The 26512-nt window shown below is 40.2% G+C and overlaps 4 protein-coding genes across 8 annotated transcripts; 2 read left to right on the top strand and 2 right to left on the bottom strand.

The window, feature by feature from the left end:
- Positions 1-1071: 1071 nt before the first annotated feature.
- selenop2 (selenoprotein P2) lies at positions 1072-6416 on the bottom strand. 4 transcript variants are annotated; one of them, XM_031311179.2, is made up of 6 exons: positions 6306-6416; positions 5093-5350; positions 3626-3838; positions 2584-2692; positions 2164-2324; positions 1072-2040 (listed from the first exon to the last, which is right to left on the bottom strand). In XM_031311179.2, exons 2-6 carry the CDS (start codon positions 5317-5319, stop codon positions 1941-1943), a joined length of 810 nt encoding a protein of 269 aa, XP_031167039.1. In that variant the 5' UTR covers positions 5320-5350; positions 6306-6416; the 3' UTR covers positions 1072-1940. The 4 variants fall into 4 exon arrangements, with proteins under 4 accessions (XP_031167039.1, XP_031167040.1, XP_031167038.1 ...); XM_031311180.2 differs by having other exon boundaries at positions 2170-2324; XM_031311178.2 differs by having other exon boundaries at positions 1072-2324.
- A 6108-nt stretch (positions 6417-12524) lies between these two features.
- On the bottom strand, positions 12525-22181 carry si:ch73-382f3.1 (uncharacterized protein LOC100151273 homolog). Its single transcript, XM_031311176.2, has 5 exons — positions 22171-22181; positions 15740-16116; positions 14706-14865; positions 14307-14482; positions 12525-13039 (listed from the first exon to the last, which is right to left on the bottom strand). The coding sequence occupies exons 2-5, from the start codon at positions 15887-15889 to the stop codon at positions 12653-12655; spliced, it is 873 nt and encodes a 290-aa protein (XP_031167036.1). The 5' UTR covers positions 15890-16116; positions 22171-22181; the 3' UTR covers positions 12525-12652.
- toe1 (target of EGR1, exonuclease) lies at positions 16114-21957 on the top strand. The gene is made up of 8 exons (XM_031311174.2): positions 16114-16804; positions 17761-17801; positions 18002-18098; positions 18280-18438; positions 18926-19039; positions 19776-19924; positions 20344-20506; positions 20744-21957. Exons 1-8 carry the CDS (start codon positions 16691-16693, stop codon positions 21515-21517), a joined length of 1611 nt encoding a protein of 536 aa, XP_031167034.1. The 5' UTR covers positions 16114-16690; the 3' UTR covers positions 21518-21957.
- Positions 22182-23000: 819 nt separating the features above from the next.
- tmem53 (transmembrane protein 53) lies at positions 23001-25083 on the top strand. Of its 2 annotated transcripts, XM_031311184.2 has the most exons (4): positions 23001-23099; positions 23176-23287; positions 23483-23586; positions 23725-25083. In XM_031311184.2, exons 2-4 carry the CDS (start codon positions 23233-23235, stop codon positions 24424-24426), a joined length of 861 nt encoding a protein of 286 aa, XP_031167044.1. In that variant the 5' UTR covers positions 23001-23099; positions 23176-23232; the 3' UTR covers positions 24427-25083. The 2 variants fall into 2 exon arrangements, with proteins under 2 accessions (XP_031167044.1, XP_031167043.1); XM_031311183.2 differs by having other exon boundaries at positions 23006-23287.
- Positions 25084-26512: the final 1429 nt, after the last annotated feature.

Below are 26512 nucleotides of genomic sequence, written 5' to 3'. Positions count from 1 at the left end.
GCAGGAGGCCTCATGTTAGGCTCGTCAAAGTTGAATACTGTTAGAACATGCTTAGATATGTTTGTTTTTTTACATACCTGAACAGATGTGTATATACAGTATATATACATATAATATTATCTAAAGAGGTGATCCGAAATGTATTTGGCCACATTAACATATTAAAAGTGGTTCATTTATGGAGACAACGATCGTAATGCCAGTAATTAGCCAGTATAAGTAAGAAGGTAAGTGCAAAAAAGTAATTTTGCAGTAGTTATACAAATTACAACAATTTCTAATGGGATGCTATTGGTATATACTGCATTGGGTATATGCAACAAAAAAAAGTATTATTTCGAAACAACTGACTTTTAATGCTCATAAACATCCTCCTTTAAAAGGTCTTACGTATAGAATAGCACCCTCTGCAAAGTTGATTAAATGACCCAGAGATGATCTGGATTATAATTCAAGGATTATGTTCACTAATCCAAACGTATCTCTTGATAATGCATAATAACTAATAATCCCCTTGATGAATGGCTGCCTAATGTGGACAGCAGGGTGAGGAATTGCCTAACATAATGGCAGTGCTGCCATCTAGTGTTTACAGATGTAAGATCTGCACACAACAGGTCAGTTACTTCCTCTCCATCTTTCTTTACAGTATATTTCAGATGATAGTTGAGTTTGTTTGGTGTCTTTTGTCTGGATTTGAGCTCCTCCGTGTGGTGTTGGTACATTAATCAAAACATGTCGACACTTCAGTTTAACTTCAGTTAAACATAATTTAAATTAATGTCTAGCCAAAGACATCTGCAAAAACAGGTGGAAATGTACAAGGTACATATATTGTTAAATTTAGTTATCTAACATTACTGTCATGTCTTTCTTTTGGCTAGAAATGTACCTTGGGTTTATGGAGAAATTAAATCTCACCTGGAAAAAAACATGATTATTTTTAGTCCCATTTAGAACATGAGGTAGTGGTGCATTTCAGCCTCTTGTGGCCAAAATGAGTATTACAACACCAAACACTAGAAAAATGATTCTGACACTCTCTGCAAGAAAGCAAATAAGTACTTTTCCCAAATTTCCCAAAATGTTGATCTCTTGCTTTAATATCTCTCTACTGTGAAACGGGTTATTCTCTTTATTGTGAAAGAGGACAAAATAACCTTCCATATTCAATTACACAAACTGTACAGGCTAAACACTTTATATATGTATTTTCTTTTTAATGGAGAACAACAATCTAAACATTCATTCTACATTCAGGTAATTAATCAGAGGTCAAGTAACAATGTTTTTAAATCCACAGCAAATATGCAAAATGTATTAACTGGAGCAATGTACAGTATGTTAATCCAGTAATACTGTATATAAGTGAAAAATACAGTTTGCTGGTGTGATGTATAATATCTAATGATTTAATTGGATTAAGTATACTAATTAAATTGATTACACCACTTTCAAATGAATAAAAGACCGCATTTGAACCTCTTGTTATATGTAAATAGTAATGAGATAGCATAGCATATCACTTCCAGATCCTGCACGAGACATGATTTACAGAAGCAGAAACTGGAACCGGAAGGAGAATGTTTGAACGGTAATCTGACTGAGGTTTGCTCACTAGCAGTGCACCACATCCTCTGACTCTGTCTGGGTGGCAATAACCATCAGCACATCCAATCTCTCCACACACATCCATCTACAGCGTCCTGCAGGCAGGTTTTACATCATAGACTTCATTAGTGGGAGAAGACAGCGAAGCACTGGCTACGTTTTCCACACAGAGGACTGAGGTGTGGCGATGCTAGCAGAGAAAAACACAATCCGAATACAGCTTAAACAGATTCAACGGCTCAGTTTACCTGTATGTCATCAAAGTTAAAAAAAACATGTCACCAAAAGTAAAATACTAAGAAGAAAAAGCCAGCAAAAACACTTGTAATTTAACTGTCATCCTGATTATCCACTTCCATCCCATCAGGATGACCGTGGTTGCCAGGCTGCTGCTTCTGCTGCTGATGATGATGATGAGGATGAGGATGATGATCGGGGTGAGGATGCTGAGGATGAGGGTGATCATGACTGAGAGGATGAAGAGTTTTATTCTGGCTTGTATCAGGCTGATGTTGGGACTGATTATGATGACTGGTATGATGGCGGTGGTGGGGATGAGGATGAGGATGATGATGGTGATGATGAGTCGCCCCAGGAGCTGTGTCATCCACGTTAGGATCATCTGCGTCCAGTTGCGATATGGGTGTTGTAGTTGTCTGGCTGACATTTAACTGCATCGTCTCGTTCTGGTCACTTGATAAAGTAGAATTAACCTGGGAAAGATAGAATGCATGTTATAATAATTTTCTATCTGCATTTGTTGCATTTATTTGGCCACTCGGGGCAGCAGAACAAGCTGTAAAACATATAGTAGAGATGAGGTGAAGGGCAGAGCTGGGTGACCATTCTGTGGGTTTGCCACTTTCACATTACGTATAGCTATTTGTTTGATCCACAATATAAAAATATTGACTGTGTGTGTGTGTGTGTGGGTGTGGGTGTGTGTGGGTGTGTGTTTTTTTTATTACTCACAGTGCAATTGCAGATGTTTGTATTATAGGTGGCTCTGATTGCAGCCTCTACGTAGACGTAATGCAGGAAACTGTAAGGTAGCACAATGTGGAAGGTGAGCAGACCACACCTGGAGAAAAGGGAGAAAGAGATAGAATCCAAATGTAGATGGGAATCACTGCAATTGTATTGGTTCCTGCTTTGATTCCTTTAACATAATATAATGCAAACAAAAGACATAGACATGTTATGTTTTTTATCTCAAAAATTCTCTTTAAATACCATGCCAGGCCCTTTCAAAGCACATTATTTTTTGTATTCTGTATGTGCTCACATAGTGAGATAGTTTTACTTTTAAAACCTTTCACGGTTAACTCCAAAAAGTGGGTGATTGTAAATATGTATTATTAAAGCAGAGAAAGATTCCAAACCAGACCGTAAAAACTGGCAAGTCAAGGGTGCTGGGACTTATATTTTAAAGGACAAATTCGGCGCAAAATGAACCTAGGGGTTAATAACACATGTGTAGCCTACCGAGTCGACCGTTCTCTGGGATTTGTTTTCATGCTAATCGAATGTGACCAGTTTTTTCGCAAACCACTAATTAGCTTATTACGCTAGTCGTCGGGGCACAGGTAAAGTAAAAGAAATTGCTATTTCTACACCACTAACAAGGCTTAAAATAGCACCACACTTCCACGGTAGCATAATGAGGGTCCCTACATGTACACCGAAGCATTGAGAACTTTGTAAGTGTACAGACAGCTTATTAAAAAGATAGTTTAGAAAGACAGTACTGTTCACGTATATGCGGGCACCATCCTGGGAAAACAGTCATGACCAGTCGAACGACGAATGCCGTGCAACCAGTAACCAGTAACATAGCTCAAGCACGGCGTTCGTCGTTTGACTGGTGACTCGGTACACATGTGTTATTAACCCCTAGGTTCATTTTGCGCCGGATTTGTCCTTTAACCATTTTATGTTCGCACTCATTAAAGAGTTAAACTACTGGGGGTGTTGGCATTAACAAAAAAACCTCCATGTCTTGAAGAGGCCTTACCTATCATAGACCAGGAAGTCATCTTTGTCACCATCCAGAGCCTCCCACACGTCATTTTGAAAGGGATCCTGCTGATAGACAGGAACGCCAGGGGGCGCTCTTCTCTCCAGCTCCCAGAACATGGCTCTGGACAGAGCCTCCCGCTCATTTACTATCATAAAAGACACCTCCGTCAGGTTGCTGTGGTTCAGCTTGTCACGCAGGCCTCCAATTCTACAGAGGGACAGACCGAGAACGAGAGAAAGCTGTAAATAATCTCCCTTCACTGCTAATCAAGACCGTTTGAAAGGAACTGAACTATCTCTGAACTGCGGGGCAATTTAGACATTTTCTCTGTTGAGCTCACACTCAACCCTTTAACATTCAAACAAGGTCGCGATTTACTACATGCGTTTATTCTGGATGATGGCAGGATATTGTATTATCATGTTCTGTGCTTTAGTTGGGTATTCATTAACAAAGAATCCAAAGTTTGCAAGTAAGAAAAAGTCTGATGAAGTGACAGAACACATTATGTTGCAACTGACTCCATCAAGAGTGTGTGAGCTTTAGCCACTTAATAATTTGTGTGACACAAGGTTATTAGACATGAAGATGAAAGATTTTTTAATGTTGTGGTTAAAAAAGTGCCTGTATTCTTGTTCTTTTGAAACTGAAACATCTTCCAAACAGCACTGTCTTTGACACGTAAACCTTAACATTGATTGTTTTGATGGACAGAATACATTTTTTCCATCATAGTAGGGAAAGTACATGTGTAATAACATTAACCCTTGTGTTGTCCTCGGGTCGACCCATTTTCAAAGTTTTTTATATCATTAATATGGGTTTCTTTCAACCAAATTGCCCCAAAATTAACATGGATGCACGGATGTACGTTGTATGGAACGTATACAACGTTCTTCACATGTAAAAATAATAATTACTTTCATAGAATTTTGGGTGTTTTATTCAAATTCATAGCATTTGAAAAGAAACTGTTTAAATGGTTTCAAAACAGTATCCTGACTAAACTTTAACATAAACCAGTCTGGGATTCGGTCAACATCCTGTGATCTTAACTCCTAGTCCTAAATCCTAATTTCTGCTTTTTTTTTTTAAGTATGTCATATAAATTAGGTTTATTGACCATGAATTAAAAAAAGCTTTAAAAAAAACTGAGAAAAACATTTAAAAAGCGACAAAAACATTGGGGAAAAAAGCGACAAAAAAAAGTTAATTTGACCCTTGAAGGACAACAAGTTAATAGTTGACGGGAAGACAACACAAGGGTTAACAATGACTATTCAATGCAAGTGTCCCAGTAAGCCGTGACAGTATGTCAGTGTGAGCCAGCATGCACAATACCAGGACCCTGAAACTGAGAACTTCACCTTAAAAACCTTAACCATAAAAGATGTTATAAAATACTGATCTTACTAATTTCAAATGATATTTTTTACACTGTCTACACGTACGTATTCTTACTTGGAGGCCTGAGTGAGACAGAACTGTCAGCTGGCCTTCAGTAGCGCCACCACAACCACTTTTCCGTGCAGCTCTTGCATGGGTGAATGTCCCTTTATCGCCCAGTTGGGGGCGGGTTTGCAGATCCTGGAGGGGTCATTGTCGCCCTCCACTGCGAGACTGACATGCGAGGCCCACAGCAGCCCTGGCAGGGCCGCGTACAGCCAAAGCAATGAGAGAGGGTTCATTGTCCCTCCCGGCTGGCTGGACTGAATCTACCTGACCAGAAAGACATGCAATACTCCATGTTACCTTGACCTAAAGGCACTTTGTACACTGTCACATAGGTGCTACATGCAGCCATTTAAACATCAACAAACAACAACCATATTTTAAGACATGCATATAATTAAACAAAAATCCAATGAAAGATACGTTTCGTAGTCGGTGAAGGTGAGTCGTCATCAAGCTAAGATCTTCACAAAACCTGTGCTAAAGCTTTTATACACTGTATATAATTGTGTGCAGGGCAGCACGTGCACAGTCTGGACATTTGGTTCAGGGCAGGGGAAACCTGCCAAAGAATCTTCTTTTAGCCCAGTCAGTCTGATCCCCCAATAATTAAAAGAGTAAACCCTTATTGTCTCTCTCATCACATGTGGAGATAATCTGCGAAAAGAGTTTATTATGGGGTAAACAGCCAACAGAGAGAAGAATGCCAGGGGCTAATGGGTTAGACAGGCTGGCATTTAGAAAGACAGAGGCTGGGACAGAGATATTTACAGCCACAGTGCCATCCAAATTTTCAAAAAAAAACAACAGGTAAATGTGCCCTTTTTGGTAGCCAATTCAAACTGAGTTTAAGTAATTTACTTGCAAATTTGATCTTACAGCTCTAGTTTTACCAGCATGAAGGAATTGCATTTGTGTGACGCATACACATTAGCTACCTGCTGAATTCACATTATATTTGCAGACGTTAACATACACAACATTTCACTGGAATTGGAACTTGTACAATTTTATGTGACAAATGATATTAAGTGGCTCAAAGTGCATTAACAAAACAAAAGTGAATATAGTATTTTTGAAAGGAGTTCTAGAAAAGAAGACAAAAACTACCCCTCTATTGAAAAAACGTCAAACAAAATACAATTGGTTAGCATATTTCATAATTTACCTCTCAAAATAAAAGACTAATTTGAGCCCAAAAAGAAACACTGTCTAAACTTACCTCTGACCACTCCCTGTCCTCTGACCCACATGAACACAGGCAGTAAACCCCTGTTGTTTTTAAAGCCTCTGGGGTTGACAGCACATCCCCCAAATCAAACAGAGAGAGAGAGAGAGACTCCACTATCTTACATACTAAGTTTATCTTATCTTAGTGTGTAATCAGAACTTTAATATGGAAGTATCAAAATTACAAGTGCAAAAGAGCTAAAGGTGAGTACAGTAAAGGTACAGATACATACATTCACTGCATGCATTTTGACATACGAGCAGGAAAAGCACAGGGGAAACTAATAACATGAACAATGGCTGCATACCATTTAGGTTTACCAATTCACAGAGCCTGGTATCGGGCATGCTGACTCACTGTATGTCCTAGCTTACTGGCACACGTAAATGTAACAGAGCCATTGGTGATGTTGGTTATACCTGTGATTTTCCTACTGTGAGACATGTAAACATATACAATTGCCATAGTGTTTCTTATTCTTAGCAGCTGGCTCTAGAGTTGGTCAGTCTAACTACTGGATGGACTGCCATGAAATGTTGGACAGATGTTTATGGTGCCCAGAGGATGAAGCCTTATGACGTCAGTGACTACGTTAACATGCACATAATATTCAGTTTTTTGCCCCTATTCCGAAAAAGACTATATTCTGCCTAAGATGTTTACATGGTTAATGAAAGTGAATATTCCAATAATATTCTTGTTTACATGTAGCCGTGCAAAATAAGATTTTTTTTTTTTTTAAGTTTACCAGCGGTGGTGGACTTGTTGGACCGTGCGAACACAGCGTCCTTCTTTCATTCCTTCAACCAGCTTCTTGAAAATGTCGGCATAGCGATGTGTGCGCATATCTAAAAACCTGTTGATATCAAGTCTTTGATAATGTTTAAAAGTAGCTGTGTTTCTCCTTCATATCAGGTCTGCAGCCTTTGAAACTGTTGGCTGGTTAGTTTGTGTACAGCAACCATAGAAACGTACAGAGCTGACCATAAGCCGTAAACAGGCAAAAGGCCGGTAAAAACCCTAAATTGAGACGCATATTGCGAATGCGCTGTATACATGTCCAAAGAATGCCTCTAAAACCCGAATAATACCGGAATATCCCACGTCTTAATAAAAAAAAATGCTATATTCAGAAAAAGGCCTTATTCGGAATATCCAACCGGAATATGCTGTTTACATGACCTGTATCAAATTCGGAAGATTGTCATATTCGGAATAATAGTGGAATATGGGTGTGCATGTAAACATACTCAGTGATCCTGTGCCCTTTTATTGCACCGCCAGCAGGTCAAAGATTTCACTTATCCAGTGGATATATCTTAATATCTACTTGAATTGGCACAAACCTATGTACAGAACTTCATGATTCCCAAAAAATGATCCCTATTACTTTGGGGATCCCCTCAACCTGATTCTCTAACGCCATCACCAGGTTCAGATTTTAATTGGCCCAATATTTGTGAGAAATACCTGCAAAACTAATCACATTCCCATCCCTCAGATGTACTAACTGTTTTTAGTGTTAATTAGCATATGTTAACGAGCTAACACAAGATGTGAACATTGTAAACATTGTCATTAGCATGTCAAGCATTTAGCTCAAAGCACCGCCATCCCTTACAGAGCCCCCAGCAGGATTGCAGACTCTTGTTTCTATCACAAAAACTTGTTTTATGGGATATTGATCGCGTTACTGAGTATATTTACTTTACTATGCATGGCTCAGGCTTTTGACTGTGTAGAGGTGAATGGCACCATGTGACAAACAAAACCTTGGTTCCACTTTAAGAGGCCAGAGGCCACAATCAATGACAATCAGCACTACTAACTCAGTTACGGACTCGCTGCGGTGTTGTGTTGTCGGTCAAATAAGCTGAGATAAACTGTCCTGTAAAGCTGGAACTGGTCAGCCTTTACAACCTTGTGTACAACATTTGTCACTCGTTTTAATCTTACTACCGAAACGTTTTCTTTATGTTGCAGTTCAGCTCAAGTAACACGCTAACTGCAAAACAAATATCTTATCTCTCATGTGAGTGATTTGCAGCAAATCATTTGCTCAAAGTCCAACTTAAATGGATGGTTCGGAGTAATTTCACCCTAAGGTCCTTTGCACCATTACCTTGAGCCAAACACCCCCCCCAGAAGCTTTTTTCCCTTGGTCTAACATTGGTCGAGTTAGCGCTATCAGCCAATGGCTTAGTGCAGGCGCTAATGGAACCAAAGGGTGGTGATGGCGCAGTGGATGTGACACATTGCTTTGGTATGGGAGACCCGGGTTCGATTCCCACTGCAATACATCAATCAATGTGTCCCTGAGCAAGACACTTAACCCCTTAGTTGCTCCAGAGGCATGTGACCTCTGACATATATAGCAATTGTAAGTCGCTTTGGATAAAAGCGTCAGCTAAGTGACATAATGTAATCTCGTAAATCACCCCACTAATAATGCCCGGCATGGTACCAAACTTCTACAGTAGTACAAATAGGTTCTGTACTTATAAAACGAGGCATTGGAAAGTTTCTAAGTACACCAGGAGTTTATTTAAATACTCTCTGCTGCTACCGCTACTGCTGCGTCAACGTCACTTCGGGAAAAACCCGTAAAAGTCCTTTGCAAAACTCACAAGTGTAAGGGACAAGCTAGTGAATTCAACACAGAAATGTATTGATAACTGGATAATATTTGAAATACTTAAGTGTTGACCTGAAAATACAAGCATTTATAAAACTTTCAAAATTCAGCGAAACGTTCGTTTTTATACTCTCGCGTGAAACTTTGTTGACGGAAACAACCGTGTACACGTGACTGAGAAGAGGATTGTTGTGAGATATTCAGACACAGTTACTTCAGACTACTGCAGCGTGAGTTAAAAGATAGGACAAGATGCCACCCAGTTGTATCTATCCCGGCTGCAGTATAAAAGCTAAAAGGTTCAATCCGGAGACCTTCCGTGATCTGCCGTTTCGCTACAATGACCCGGAGCTTCTACAACAGTGGCTTGTCATTCTCAAAATGGACATCACGACAGCAGTCGAGACGCTAAAGAAGTGCTAAAGAAACACTACCGTGTCTGTAGCAGACATTTCGATGAAGACAACTTCCATTATCCTAGTAAAGCCAAGGACCCAAAAAAGCCCAAATAAATTTCTATGGTGTGTTGAATTCACTAGCTTTTCCCTTACACCTACGGGTTTTTTTCCAAATCACAGAAGTGACATCGACGCAGCGGTAGCAGTAGCAGCAGAGAGTAGAAGCCATCAGGCAAGGTTTATTTAAACAAACTCCTGGTGTACTGGAGTACAGAACCTATTTGTACTACTGTAGAAGTTTGGTACCATTCCGGGCATTATTAGTGGGATAATTTACAAGATACACCTTTGGTTCCATTAGCGCCTGCACTAAGCCATTCGGCTGATAGCGCTAACTCGACCAATATTAGACCAAGGGAAAAAAGCTTCTGGGGGGCGTGTTTGGCTCGAGGTCATGGTGCAAAGGGGTTGAAATTACTCCGAACCATCCCTTTAAGTAAAACAGGTTATTCTTTGCTTTACGCATGAGTGAAGATAACTTGGACAGAAGCTACACACATTACCTAATAGGCCAGTGTGGGTATTTAGTTACTTCAGTGTCATTTAAGGACACAGGAGTTGTGAGTTGTCTTGTCAGTTCTAATGTAACAAGTGTAATTATGGCAACAATACTGTTTATCTGTTACAAATATGCAGTTCAGACCTACATGCACTACTGTATACAGTATGTCTCTCTCTCACACATTCAGACACAATGAAAAGCACAGGTAATTCTTTACAATTACTTTATTTTCTCAGTGTCAGTGATGTTTTGGATATTGAATGTGAGCATTTTTTTATACCCATTGTGGTAACTACAACTGCAATCCAAGTCTGAATACTTCCAGTCAGAAATATATATCTAGTGTAGAATCACACTTCCTATAGCTATTTACCAATTGAGGGGTTACTTTCATTTCCTTGTTGACTATACACAGCTCTAAGGGTGTCCTCCCAAATAAATTCTATAATTTGATACCGAAACAAAAAGAAAAAGAAAAATTTTGCAAATGGGATCAAAATAGGCTACACGAATTAAGGACATCAACCCTGATTTTTTATTTAAATTAGAAATTTTTACTTTTTTTCATTTTTAATGTTTTGTAGAAGAGGATAATTCAAAACAGCATAGTTTGAGACCAAACCCCACTGATTATGTTTAAATGCAAACATCTTCCTTCCTTGCTTTTATCCCAGTTGCGTGCTTCTGCTTTGATTAATCACGTTCTTTCCATAGTTAACTCGCGATCAATCGCAAATTAATCGCACGTTTTTTAAACTGTTCTAAACGTACTATAAAAAAGGGACATTTTTCGACATTTTAATGCTCAAGTGGTATTTGAGACCCAACGTACTCCGGGTGTAACTCAGTTCACATCGACAGTACACGCAAATAACTTTGGTCTTGTCAAGAGAACACTCTGGAAGGGCTTTGAAACTCAACTTGTCGTTCAAAAGACCCTTTTCTTTATCCACTTCTGCGTCTTGAACAGCTTTTTAATGATCATTGATTTAGTTAAACTGTACGTAATAAAGCCTGTAATTCAGAACGGGAAGTCTCTCTTTAGATTAAGTGTGTGGCTCTTACGATATTCTTTTATTTGTGTGGGTTTAAAGCTATAGTGCGTAGTTTCTGTCATGTAATGACAACAAAACTCGGGTCCACATGATACAAGCCTTCTGTGATCGTGCGTTGAATGTAACAGACGTTCATTAATATCAAAAAGTTACGCACCAAAGCTTTAACCTCTGAAGCCATGCTGGGTGCGCCGTACACCACATCAATTGCGATCACCGTTTTCTTAAAGGTGTGCTCGGTTTTAGCTGACGGCATCACGGATCACTCTCTCCCTTCGACCCACTGCGGGTCTCCTTGTAGCTCAGACCGGAGATGCGCTTCACTCCGCCGCAGCGAGCCACATGTCCGGTGATCCCCTGGATGTCATCACGGAGAGCTGTACGTTTCTGCTAGCCATCCACAAAGCATGGAAGTACAACGTTACTGCTGCATCGCTACCTGATTTCCCAAACAACAGTACGGCCCGATGCTCAAATCACAGAACGTTTTAAAAAAATTGTGGCGGTAAAAGTAATTTGTGTCAACTTATTATTACCGTGTTCATTTTGACAGCCCTAATAAATATAATTTCATTCTGTTAGTCTTTTTTTTTTTTTTTTGAAGCATTACAGTTGGGAAAGGCTGTGTTCAGTTGTATATCTGGGACAACAAAATGTACTTTCAGGCCGGTTACACACTGGATGCGTCGCGCGAGCGTGGCGTTTCTGTTGCGTCTCAGAAGCGTCGCCGCTGCCTGGATTTTTCTGTGTCCTACACACCAGAAGCGTGTGTGACGCGGCGCTGCTCCTGCTGCTAGGTACAGGGAGGGCTGATCTCGGGACATAGCACCGACACATTCAAACTCTGAAAAATGGGTAAGCGGGCTGTCTGTTTATGACAACTTTGTGTAGCTGGACCGTCACTCAGAACACACACTACGTTGTTATTGTAGCCTATTCTACCCTTTATATATAGGCTTGTTCGACGTATGGGGAGAGAGTTGTTAAACTTCAAATAAATATATAGCCTACTGATTTGATTAAAGTAAGACAACGTCGGCAGTACTGACTGCAAAATATGTTACAGAATATTTCGTTCTGTATGACAGGTGCTATATTTGAAAATCTTTTCTCTGAAATGTTTTATTACATTTATTTCTACATTGATGTCAAAACCTAGAGACTTTCAAACATCAAGATGTCATTTATTAATATGCATTCGTGTCTAAATGACATAAACATATTTTCCTATTCTATTTTGCATGGAAACTCTTCCAACATGCTCGCGTCTCGCTTGAAAAACAGGCGTCGGTTCTACTTCTAGCAGGCACGCGTCTCAGGCGCGGCTCGAGACGCGCGTCTCACGCAGGCAGTGTGTAAGCTCTAACCTGTTAACATGGGAGCCGAAATAAAAACGGACATGCCACGCGGCTGACACGCTCGTGCGACGCATCCAGTGTGTAACCGGCCTTAGGCTAACTGCCAAGCCCCAGCACTTCACATCAGCTGAGCAAAGCCATGTCTTAATGGTGCAGATCACAGGCACAACCCACTGGCAATTCAAATGAGTCTCACAATCTCTGTCAAGCGAGGCATACATTTATACTGACGCTTAAAGTCTTTCGTAGATAAGAGTCATATCTGCATACACAGCAAATTTTGCACATTCTTCCCCTGGTTAGAGTCAGTAAGTCATGCAAACTCAACGATCAGGACAAAACACCCATGAGTTCCTCCTCATCATCGTTGACCCCAACACCTGCTGTGGGACTGTCACAGGTGGCCATGAGCCCCAGGCCCAGCTCCGCCAGCTCCTCCCGGCTCATGTCGGTCGTCACCATTATCTTAGTCTCCAGGCGGTTACATAAAGTCCTGTAGGAGGGCAAAGGGTATCCTAGCTCTCTCATGTACTCGTAGCCTTTTGTGCCAATCTCACGGCGGATCTTACGGGCCTTCAGGATGGTCTCTGGAGACCAGACAGCCCGTCGGGAGCGTTTGGTGAGGGACAGGGCACGGATCTGGTCCTCGTACAGAAAGTTCCGGAGACCCTTCTCGATCCTGTCGAGCCGATACAGGCGCTTCTTCATCTCCTCTGCCTGACAGAGAAGAAAAATGGTTTATTAGGGCTAGATATAAAACATTCACACTCAGGATTCCCTAACTGATTTCCTTTATTATTTATTATTTTATATATTATTTGTGGATCTTAAAATGGCAGCTGCCCGCATCAAAGTCAATGGTCAAATAACTAGGGGATGTAAGCTGAAGATAAGTTAGAAAGTAGAACTGGCGTAAACATTTTGTAGTACATTTGACTAGCGGTGTTAAAGGTGCGATATTAAAATGTGACGAGATTTTTCGTCGAGGTAACGAGCGTCTCGCAATGTCCGTACACGAGTGCAGAGCAGCAGCCAACATGACGGATGAGTCTGGCTTTGACCTCGAAATTAGCATAGAAGACCCCCCCACCCGATTTCCAAGGTTGACCCGAGTTAACTTTTGCAGAGCGATAGCGGAGTTGCAGTTGGAAGAAGCTGCCTGTAAAACCCAGCGTTAGAACCCGTTTAGAGGGTACCGCCGCTCACTCCACTTTCTCCCTCCTTCTCTCTCTCTCTCCGCCCGAGACACGTCTGCAGCCTGCAGTTCAGTGTGGCGCTGACTCGCGCAAATTGCTCACTCTCTCTCTCTCTTTTTTAAAATGAGTCGGAACAAAGTGAAATGTTCTCCCCTCGTGGTCATAAAATCGATACTAGAGCAGCCTAATCCCTTGTTTTTGCTGCATTGAATAAAATCCAGAGGAGGAGAAAAGAGCATCTGCCTCAATAAAAATCATCTGTTGAGTGTTTGATGGTTATTTATTTGGGCTTTAGAACGTAATCACGGTGAAACAATTGTAAATTCAGCTTTATTTATCTCTCTCTATTGTATCTGTATTGTTGTTGTCTCTAGTACTGCCAGAAAACGCTTGGTTACGTTGTAACCTGGGTTTTAAGTGAAGAGACTCTCTCCACCGGACATATGGAATAAGTAACGGTGTAACAGTTAAGTTATACAGGAGAGAAGCCAGTCAGTTTGTGGCAAAACCTTTCATTTCATGACTTTCGATGGAATAAAAGACAATTTTCCCAGTCACATTTTGTCACTGAACTTTTCTTTAAAATAGTGTTAAAATCTTGTCTCGTGAACCCAATCTCGTGTATCGCCTCGTCTTGTGAGCTAAGTGTCTTGTCACACCCCTACATCTGACCCAATGTTGACAATTTCAACCCCGGTAATGATTTACTGGTGTTAAAATACAGCACATTGCCCCTTCAAAGAAAAAAACGAGTCATTTGTTGACAGAGACCCCAGCAGCAATCCTACCTCCTTCTGTAGCCTTGCAGTGTGCTGCATCTCCTGCTCCAGCTGTTTCTTGAGGAGATGGCACTGTGTGCAAGGCTGCCGGTCCTCTGCAGTCCTGTCTGCATCCTCCTCTACTGTGCCGGGCAGACGGGTGCGTCTGGCATACCCATGGTCCCCGAGCTTCAGCTCCTTCTCCACTACAGACACAAAGCAATATCTAACTAGTATTGTATTTCCCGTCTGGAATCTGGTGCATATTACATGTACCTCAATGTACAGGCATACATGCTTTGGCATTGTAAAAATGGCTAATTAGGTGTGGATACATGCAAAAAAAACCTGCATGGAAATGCAATATGTTTCTGACTTATTAGATGCATACCTATTTGAACATTAATCAAAGTAACTGAAATGCGTTACCTGGTTCACGTTTTATGGGCAGCAAGTTGTATGGATAAGGGATTACTCGGTAAGCAGGTTCTCCCAAACTGAACAGAGTGGGGATGGCATTGGGCTTCAGCTTCTTTCCCCCAGCTGAAGATCTCGCTATCTCCTCAAACTGGCTCTGCTCAAAATGGTCCTTGGGGGAACAAGACAGGAATACACATACATTGTATCCAACTAATAATACACCCGAACACAACAAAACAAGAACATGCATACAGTGAGTGCGACCTAACGTTATGTGGCAGATCGAAAGCAACGTTAATGATTAAGAGTGGCAATCAACTGAACCCAGAACAAAAGGTAACGTTACCATTATAAATAAATGAATCTCTACACTCTTTTGATTCATTGTCCTATCCAGTGGTGTAGTCTATGTGATACACAGGTATATGCAGTATACCCACTATGAAAGCTCCAGGATTTCCATATACCCACTTGAAAATACCCAATGACACACACCAACATACTTTCCATTATATTTTTGATATATTTTGAATTGAATTCTGTGTTCTTTTTCTTAGCATAGGCTAAATAAAAGGTACTTCCACTGTAAATTGGTGCATTAAAGTGTTTCCAAATGCAGAAAATGAAGTTGTTGACGGTCAAAACTTATATATATATATATATATATATATATATATATATATATATATATATATATATATATACACATATATATATATATACACACACATATATATATATACACACACATATATATATATATATATATATATATATATATATATATATATATATATATATACACATATACACATATACATACATATATATATATATATATATATATATACACACACACACACATACATACATTACATTACATACGCACACACACACACACACACACACACACACACACACACACACACACACACACACACAACAATAATACAACAATACATTACACCACTGGTCCTATCCAATTCAACTTTGGGTCTTCTTTAGATTTCCGTCTCTGTGTAAACTTAGCTAGCTAACGTTACCTGGCATAGTCTGGAGTGAGGAGTTGGTTCGAAGTCACGTCGACAGTTCACCACCCATTTCTTCATACGGATGGGGTCTTTGGGGAACCTAAACAGCTGTTTGCCTATGCTGGTTGAATTGGAGCAATTTGGAGCGGAGCAGCCACCCATCGCGGAGGTTAAAGCAAACAGCAAAGCTAAATTTAGCAAACGTCAAGATAGCTTGGCTGGCTGTGAAGCTCAGCTGGGGATTTTAATCATTACTTTAAGCTAACTAGCTACTTACGCGGTGTGAAAACAAGAAAACAATACATTAGCATTAGCTACATGTTAACTCGTGAAAACTAGACTCTCGCCCTGCAGACTTTTACAACGTATTTTATGGATACAAAAAAATTCTGATTTTGTTTGAGCCAAAATGGCGCACTTCACCTCGACAGTTAGCTAAGTAAAGTGACGTATTGTTTATTTGTGTCTATCGTAAACGCCTGCTTGAAATTTATATTGAAAAGCAAAACGTCAAACAGAGAATTCAAATTAAAAATGTAAGTACAGAATTCCCGATCAAAGATTTATAGTAATTCATTTTGCAAACGTTATGCATACATTAAGTGGCAAACGTTTATTATTTCCGCTCAGGCAATAGTCCAACTACTATGGATTTTTTTGTTACAAGACCCCGAGAAGCACGTTGAAATGTTTACGGTGGAAGCGCCGTTAGCTGTCGTCGACCTGAACAAGTGCTAATGAATTTACAACTTCTAAAATAATTACCGAATGTATGAAGATAATATATCAAGTAAGCAATAAATAAGTAAAGGGCTCTGCATAGAGCTGCTATAATGAAAACGTTTGCCAGGTAGTTAGCTTAGCTAGCTTATATTCCAGGTAACGTTAGCCGTCCTAAACTGCTGACAACGTTTCAAGAATAAGAATAAGAGCTGCTTGCTTTTTACACAAGTTGAGACAAACATGGTGTCTTCACTGGTCGTTCCAGTTATTGATGTCCAGAATGATAACTTCAAAGAGCTTTGGCCTGCTATGGTAGTGGCCATGAAAACGTCTTCCTTCGTTGCACTGGACACGGTAAGTGTAGTTGTGTGTGAGTGTCTTAACAGCCTTAACAGCCACTTGCAATTTAATTTTAAGTGGAATCATAATTTTTTAAAAGTCATAGATTTGTCCCTCTTATTTACTCTGTTACAAGTGAATATTGCTAGAACCGATGAGCGGAGATGAGATCCAACATGTGAACAAACTGTACGTGGAAGGCCAACACACACACACACACACACACACACACACACACACACATACCAACACAACAACAAGTTCCGTCAACTCCTTAGTTAACCATTTTTATTGTGGGGAAATCTAAAATTTAAGAATTCACACTGCAAAGAACCACAAATCATGGTGGATTTGAAGCAGCACACTTCCTTTATTCTTACCGGGCTAACCAATACAATAACTAATTAAATTGATTAATCAGACTGACCACAATGTGCCTAGTTTCACTTTCAGAGAATAACCATTTCTCAAAACAACCATTTATACCTGTTCCAAAAACCAAGGACTCTCCACAATAGTGATGGGCCAACTCTTTTTACATAATCAATTCCTTCAAGTTGATACACGTGAATGTGTTGAACCTTTTGAGCTTTGATGCTTTTTGCAAAATATGGCGTCAGTTTCTCAATGACAGTCTGTTATAGTTCATGCCTGTCAGCTACTACAACACAGCTGCTGCCAGACCCACACAACTTCTCTTCAAATCATTTACCAGTCATCATAAGTTCACATTAATAAAGATATAATATGTTTATTTTAATGCACGACTTAGGCCTAAAGCTCATGAATACACTAGTCGAAAGAACGACCATCCGAGGAGCATGTGAATGCAACAGTTACCTGCTGTTGGTGGTGTTGTCTGTCTCTTTGGAAAAGTCTGTGTGTTTGTTATTCGTTGTCACTCTTTGTTTTGTCACATGCTATCACCAATTTAAATCTAAAAGTAGTAAGTCCTCCCTGTGTTGTTTTAGGAGCTGAGTGGTCTTGGAAACAGAAAATCCTTGCTGGCTGAGTGAGTAAAAACATTATCATCGTCATCTTTTCTGCACTTCTTCCTAATACACACTCACCTGAAAGAGTGTCAACAGGTTGTTGTGCAAGCAGCCACAGTTGCAAAATATGCGGTTTAGAGCACGTGCCATCCCATCTCTTACTGCTTATTAGTGTTTGCATTTCTGTAAGTTCGCCCTGACCCTCGCTGTCATCTTTCAGATGTATAGAGGACAGGTATAAAGCCGTATGCCATGCAGCTCGCTCTCGCTCCATCCTCTCTCTGGGAATCGCCTGTTACAAGAAACTGGACGACAAGGTACAATAAGATGAACCCTTCTCAGATTGCATTCAACTTGTGGACACTGCTGTCTACATAGTCCATGGTCTCCCACACCATTGTGTGCCATGTATCTTGTGCTTGTCAGATATGACAATTTGCCACTGCAGGCTTCTGTGTTATGTCTGTGAAGTTTATCTTCTGCCTTCTCCTTCCCTAGGCTGCAGACACATACCTGGTCCAGGTGTATAACCTGACCCTGCTGTGTTCAGAGGAGTACATCATAGAGCCCCAGTCAGTCCAGTTCCTGGTTCAGCATGGATTTGACTTTAACAAGCAGTACGCCCACGGAATCCCTTACTGTAAGGGCAATAATAAGGTGATGATACTGTTCTGTATTGTGCTGTGTGTTCTGAATCTTGTCCTGAGCCCACTCTAGTCTCTGTTGTACCTGTACTGTGCAGTAATACTCCCCAAAACCTGTAAACAGACTTTGATGTTTAAAATCAGTTCCCCTTGGAAATGAATTATGGTACGCTAATTACACTGTCGGCTGTACAGCATTAACATCCTTGCAATAGATCATGTCTAAATTGGGGCTTATCCGTTACATTTCTCTTTTATTTTAATTATTCTTTTTTGTTTATTAATAATGGGAAAATTCTTATTATTTGACTGCCTCATGCATGCCAAGATGCAAGCATCATGATAGTATTAAAGCATCTAACGGTACAGGGCACATCATATAGGAAAAGACCATAGACAGAACTGAACACCATAGGAACGTGTGTCTGTGTGTCTGTCTGTCTGTCTGTCTGTCTGTCTGATTTTTAGCTGTATTTTTTTCTCTATACCTTCTTTTTTAGGGAGCATCAGACGATCAGGGTGTCCACATCCGAGCCTTATTCACTGAACTGCTGCGTGCCAGGAAACCTCTGGTGCTCCACAACGGCCTCATCGACATGGTCTTCCTTTACCAGGTACCATCAAGTTATTGTGGTTGCTGTTCACTTTCATTCCTTTTGTCTTTTTTATGTTAATTTCACTTGTGTTTCCTTACAAAAAGAAAGTACCACAGTTTTTACAAATATTAGGTAACGAAATACTGACTGGATAATTAAAATCTGTAATTTTGTATAAATTGTTGTTCTCAACATACAGCAAAATGTTTTGCACTTGTTACATCATCTTACTTAGCCGTTGGTATTAGAACTGCAAAGTCGATTACTCTATTAGGTAATTGAAATTAATCAACAACTATTTTGATAATTGATATATTGTTTGAGTATTGTCAAGTATTTTATTCAAGCAAACACACCAAAGGTTCTCTGGTTCCAGCTTCTCCAGTTTATATCATTTATAAACTGAATATCTTTGGGTTTTGGACTGTTGGTGCCACCAAGGTCCGGAGGAAAATGTAATGGACATTTTTCAATATTTTCTTAAATAACAATTAAGAAACATATTTTCACGGATTAAATCAATTGTAGTTGCAGACCAAGTTGGTATCTTGATATTTAGCAAATTAATAATCAACATCAACATTACAGATTAAAATGGTCTTTGTCATGGGTTACCATTAGCTGTGGTAAAAACAAGAGAGTGCACACCGTGTCAAAAATCCTCATAATATAATTCTTGATTTGTATTGGCTTGTAAAGCCCATGCCTTTCTCACAGCACACTGCACTTATTAATGACTGTGTTTTCTTACCAGAGTTTTTATGCACATCTGCCTGACCGCTTGGCCAACTTCACATCCGACCTGTCTGAGATGTTTCCTGCTGGCATCTATGACACCAAATATGTCACTGAGTTTGAGCTCCGGCTCACTGCCTCCTATTTGGAGTATGCCTATAAGAAATGGTGAGTATTGGTTTATAGTAAACTATCGACACAGTAGAAACACAAAAGTATATAATAAAGTGTATATATAAAATACCAGTGTTTGCGCTATATACATTTCCTAGCGCTAAATATGTGAATTTGTGTGCGTGTGTGCGTCAGAATTGCCCTGGAGGGACAAGTTAAGTGTTTTGAATTGAATTAAATTGAATTGTATCTACATCAACCATAATGCACAGGTGTGGTTGAAGTGAAAAGCAGAGAAGAAAGGTGTTTCCTCCGCTGTGTCCATTTTTTTTTTCCAATATCAAGAAACCTCAGAGTGCATTATTGTGCTAGTATCATTACCGTAAAAAGGGAGTTGTGCCGGTGTTTTAAAGTGTCTGTTTTAATCATTCATAATGCCCCTCTCCGTCCCCTCTTTTATCTCCTCCTTTCAGTAAGCTGGATAACAGTCGCAGTGTGACCTCTGGAGGGAGCGGGCCTCACTTTCATGTAGAGTTCTGTCAGTATCCCGGTCACATGTCCAGCTATGTGGACTACAGAGTGTGTCCAGCTGTGGCCTCTGCTGCGGGACAGACTGAAATCTGCGAGCACTTCTCTGTAAGTTTTAACCTTTTTGTAACCAGAGGAAAATTTCAGTTTTACCGAAATTCTCAAGCTAAAGTGAAATGAAACAAATTAAGTTTTTCAAGTTTCAAACTAAATTCCCTTCCCCTCTCCCTCTGTGTGTGTTCTTTCTGTGTGTCAGTTACAACCTACGAGCCAAGTAGACGGTATGTATTTGTGTCAACGTTTTTAACTACCCTGTCTTTCGGTTTGTACGTGTTTGTCTGACAGGGGTTCGGCTGGTGTACGAATGGCAACCAGTGTCCGTTATCCCATGACACTGACCTGATCATCCTCCAGGACGAGAAAGGCACGGGGGAAAAGAGAAAAAAGAGGAAGAGACATAGAGAGAAGAAGAAAGGTGGAGGCAAAGCAGCGGAGGGCTCTTCCATCTTTGACGGTGCCCCCGAAAGCAAAATACCCCACATGGAGGTGGATCCCGAAGAAACGCCAGAGGACCAGCAAGGGGCTGAGCGGACCCCAGAAAGAAGGCCTCTAACGGACAGTGACGGGAACACCCAACCGAAAGAAGGAGAGGCCATGAACACAGGCAGCGAGGGGAACAGAGTGTGTGAAGACAACACAGACTTCCGAAACCTTGCACCAACGTCCACAAATGATGACGACACAGACACAAAAACCAGCACAAGCGATGGTGTAGAAGGCAGAACAGAAGATGCAGTTGGAGAAAGGTTTAGTGACCCCACACCCAAGAATGGCGATCAGGCGAAGAAAGCTGACCCAGGAACGCACCGGGCCGGGTTTGATGCCTTTATGACGGGATACATTTTTGCCCACTCATGTACAATCATCAAGAAGGAAGGAGTGGGAGCTGGAGAGAAGGAGCAGCAGAAGGAAGAGAAGCAGTTGTGGCTTCCTACATGTGTCAATAAGGTTTACCTCAGCCGCAAGACAGCGCCTCTCAATGTGGTTAAAAGCACCTTCTCCAAATCATCCAAGGCCCATGTGCAGAAGATGGAGATAGTATGGGGACGGAGAGTGTAGTGTGCACACTTGCACACAGCATTATAGCGTATACTGTACATGTGCAGGTTCACAATTAGATTATTTTAGCCATGCTAGCAGCTAGTTTCTGGATTTCTGTTGATTTTTAAGAATAGGGGGATAAAATGTCACATTTTTCATCCATTTTGGTCCGTTTCTTATGCTCCCATATTATTTGTATTTCTTTAGCAGACTTAACTAAACATACTGTATGTTAATACTATTGAAAAAAAGATAAAAAATGGAATTTGTGATTGTAAAACCAGCAATATATACAATGGAGAGGCACCTGTTTTAATTTAGTCAGCTAGTATCTCAATGGTTTCTATGGAAACCGCCAAAGTGAGATGATGATTGATATGCATTTATACCACATTTCAGATTTTGTATCATTAACGGTTTCTGAAGTTACCTGTGGAAAATAAACTAATGCTCTTTAACAATGTTTCTTTTATCTTTATTCTGTCGTCCAGGTTTACAGTACCATTCAAACGTTTGGACACACTTTCACCTTTGACTGGTACTATATCTGGAGGGATGATATAGAGTAAACTGGTCTGAAATAAAATCCCTTTATGTAGCCAGTACAATAAAAAAAATATAACTCCGTACACACAGTGTGAATGAACGGTCCAAGGTACAGTACTACTAACTGCAAATAATTCTGTAGAATTGCTGTGTGTTCAGGCTGAATAGGTTACAGTAAAAAAGTATATAGTTAATAAATCAGGAGTAAAACACCAACAGTACCACAATCACAAATTGTATTTATTTGAGTTCAAAAGAAATCCTATTAGAGGTTTAACTTCATTGTTGTATGGTACACTGATCTCAGACTCCAGATTACAAGCGTGGAGAAAGGATTTAAAGGATATTTCATTTGAGTGACTGGATAGAGGTATACAAGAAAGCTCAAATCCAAATGGTGAATAGTTGATTAAAACTATAGCAATACAAGGGGTTCCTGTGCATTGTGTAACCCCAGTTACTTTGCTCAAATACAATGAAATATTCCTGACGTGAAATGCAATAAGATAGTTACTCCACTCTATGTAGGAATGTGAACACATTGACATTTGGAAAGATATGAATTGTATGATAGAAAAAAAACAAATTATCACCAGCCATGTCATTCGATTGAAAAGAAAGGAATATACATTTAGACGTGCATCTTACAGCAATGATGTCTTATTGCTTTACAACGGAAGAAAATAAACCATAAACTATGTGTAGTTGGTTGAAATAAATGGCGAGAAATATGTCATTGGAGAAGATAACATATTGTGTGGGATAGGTTTTAGTAATTTTGGAGTCCTTTCATATGTTTTCTTAAACATGTTTGAGTTGGTGATGTGCTAGTTTCGCATTGCCAGATTATTTTATTTTTTGCATATATAATTTTATATATAGTTTTGTGGAGTATTATGCAGAAGTTCACCAATTTGTCCGACATAACACTATTATACAGAGGGGGGCGGTACTGCAGCATTAGCTGGATGCTATCCGCTGTTCAACCACATAAGAAGAAGAAGCGGGACCGTAATAGTGCAGTGACCTGACAGCCCATCGACCTGTCTGCAGTGTGTAACGTATTTGTTACAATCTGGCATTGCTAATTTAAGCGCTCTGTAGCTTCTCTATAACCCTTTTTTCAACAGCCAAATGAACCGAACGTTAACGTTGGAGAACAACAGTTGATACTCTCGCATACAGAAATGGCAGACGATGAAATAGACTACAATATCGTGTTTCCAGATGCGGGGACATCGGGTGAGAATCATTTCATTGTACTGCATGTCAATACCTCAGTTAGCGTAGCGTACATGCTAACATTTATCTTACAAAGAAGCCGTAAAAAATGTAATTCTGCCGGCTGTGTAAGCTTAGCTCGCTAGCTTCGTTTTAGCTTAGCTTGCTGTGACAGCTTTTGGTAGCGTGCTTTTTTATCGTCTGTCTTTTTTTCAGAGAGACACTGGCAGGGGACAAAGGAGCCAGTTGTGATTCTGTTGGGCTGGGCTGGTTGCAAAGACAAACACCTCTCCAAATACAGCTCCATCTACAATGAACAGGTGAAAACTAAATACGATCATCTCACAAGGCATTCTGCTAATTTATACGATCAATTTAGCAGCACGATGGCATTTTAGAAGCATTAACATCACAAACTCATTTTATTTCTTTCTTTATTCTTCTTTCCTCACTTTTAGGGATGTGTCACCATCCGCTACACAGCTCCCTTGAAGACAGTCTTTATCTCAGAGTCGTTTGGCTACAAGGAGCTGAGCAGTACGGCCCTCAAGTTGCTGGAGATCCTCTATGACTATGAGGTGGAGAACAGTCCTATTTTCTTTCACATATTCAGTAACGGTGGCTTCATGCTGTACCGTTACATTGCAGATTTGTTGCACAATGATAAACAGTTCAGTTCCTTGTGTGTGATTGGGGCCTTAGTGGACAGTGCCCCAGGTAGTGGGAATGTCCGCGGGGCCCTGCGTGCACTGACGGCCACCCTGGGGCCCAAAATAACTCCTGTTTTAAGGTACGTCCTCTTAGCGCTTTTCGCAGTGACTGTTTTCCTGTTGCGAGTCGTGCTGTACCCCTTGACCAAGTACATCCACAAGAACCACTATGACGCCGTGCAGGAGCGTCCGCCCGCCTGGCCTCATTTCTACCTGTACTCCCGAGCTGACCAGGTGATCAGACACACAGACATCAAGGTCTTTGTGGAGACCCTGAAGCAGAAAGGCGTCCCGGTGGACAGCTTTGATTTTGTTTCCAGTCCCCACGTTGGTCATTTCCGGGACTTTCCTGAGCAGTATGCTCTGAAGTGCCGCAGTTTCCTGGTTGCTTGCATGAAGGACTTGGAAGGAAACGAGACAAAGAAGAGACAGAGGGTTCCGAATCAGTGAAACTCGGAGAGAAGCTCACACGATTTTGCCAACCCTCTGTTAAGCTGTCTTGCGAAGAAAATCCGACAAACTTTGGTTTTTCTCAGTGGTCTGAAAAATCGGTTAGAAAACGAGGCTGACATTTTTTTTGCAAGACTGCTGGAATTTGAGCAGAACTAGTACAAGATCTCAATGTTTTTCTGTCCCAGTGCACATAATGGCAAGGTTCCACAGATGTGGTCTAGGTGTACTAATCTATGTCTAGAAAACCAGCCATATGAAACACTGTAATTCATATACTTCAAAGTGTGTGGCCTAACCCTGCCAACTCCAATGTTTTGCAACAGTCATATACCATATGTAAAAAATAACTATACAAACAATTGCTATACACTGGAAAATAAATTCTTTAGGATAATTTAAATATTTAATATTGCTGTGAAATGTGATGCATTGTACATTAGTAGTAGTGATTCTAAATCTGAGACTGTATTGGATAATTTATATCTTCTATATATTACATTTACAATGTATTTATAGTTTTAATCTTACAATTTGTCATTAATATTAGATCACAAGGGCACTTACAATAAAGGCGACTGTCAAAAATGAATACTTTTCAAAAAGGAATAATAAAAAAAACAAAAAAACAACTCAATTGTTGCCTTAATAAGCAAATGCCTTTTTTTTGGGTCCATAAATTGTAGAACACCCAGCCCTAATATGTGATACACAGTTGATTTAGTTCAAGGAAAAAGTGATTGACAATGAATGTATATGTCCAGAACAAATATTGTTCTTTTTTTAACTGATGTGCCTTCAATAAAGTAGAATGCTCATAGAAAAGTGTGTCAACCTATTATTTTTGAATGATTCTAAATGCTTTGGATTTGCCACATACATTATTTCAAACCGTTTCAATGGCTTCCTTGGAAAACCAAAGTATTGAGTGTCACTACACTACACTACACTACACTGCAGTAGGAAAGGTGTTAAACACCCCTGGCAACACTGTAGTGAGTTAAACTTTTCAGTAGTAATGTAGCGCTGTGGAGATAGGTTTGGCAATGTGGGACTAGTAGTATGTGATGACTTTTGCTTCATTAAAGATACAGTAGGTAAGACGTATAAAACTAACTTTCTGTCATATTTGCTGAAACTGACCCTATGTTCCAGTAGAACTACATGAAGCAGGTACTTTAAAAAAAAAATCTGGCTCCTCTGGCACCACCTACAGCCTGTAGTGCGGTTTGCAAAAATCCACCGCTCCCTGTTCAGATGCACCAATCAGGGCCAGGGGGGGTGTCTAACTGCGTGTCAATCACTGCTCATGCACACGCATTATTTCTCCCTTGTGGGGGAAGGGCTTAGGAGACCACTTTAGGCTTTAGCAGAAAGGGGGGAGGGACTGAGAAGTTGTCGATTTTCAAATTTGTTGTGCTAAGTCCTGGATCTTCACAATCCTACCTATAGCACCTTTAAGTAAATAGGTGTGCTTGTCTTCAGGTTTATGGAAATACAGTGGCTGAAGAGTGGTTCCAAAATCAGATGAAAATTAATTTTGAAAGCATCTCAGCCTCTTGATTAACAGGCCAGTGAGTAAGTTGACTTATTGGGAATCTCCGAAATGAAAGATGGCTTCCATGCAGTGAAATAAAGTTCAAATTGCAGTAATATTCTCACTCAGAAATGCTTGGTGCAGCAACCTTATTACAAAATGATGCAATTAATAAGCTGATACTGGTCTGTCATTTGTGATAGTAAAATCCTTTTGTAAAGTCGTTTTGCAATATCAATACCTTCGTCGTTATGCTGCTTTTCTCCCTTGCAGCAGGCGTGCAAAAAGCTTGTTCCAGCATGAAGTTTGTCATACATGAAATGCTGTGATACTGGTCTACAAATGTAAGTTATTTTAGTTTAAAATGTAAAGTGAAAGTTAGTGAGTCCTGCTTTTATTGTTCATTTACACAATGGACAGGCTGTAGTCAAAACCCAGGCCTGAAGAAAGCATTTCTAACATTTTAATAAGGAACGTTTATGGCAACTCTTTTCTTTTATTGGTTACGAGGGTTGTTTTCCTTCAACTTGAGTTGAACTCTTGATTGTG

Source organism: Sander lucioperca, chromosome 9 (assembly GCF_008315115.2).
Source record: "Sander lucioperca isolate FBNREF2018 chromosome 9, SLUC_FBN_1.2, whole genome shotgun sequence".
NCBI classification, from domain to species: Eukaryota; Metazoa; Chordata; class Actinopteri; order Perciformes; family Percidae; genus Sander; species Sander lucioperca.
This window is presented reverse-complemented; position numbering and strand designations above follow the sequence as displayed.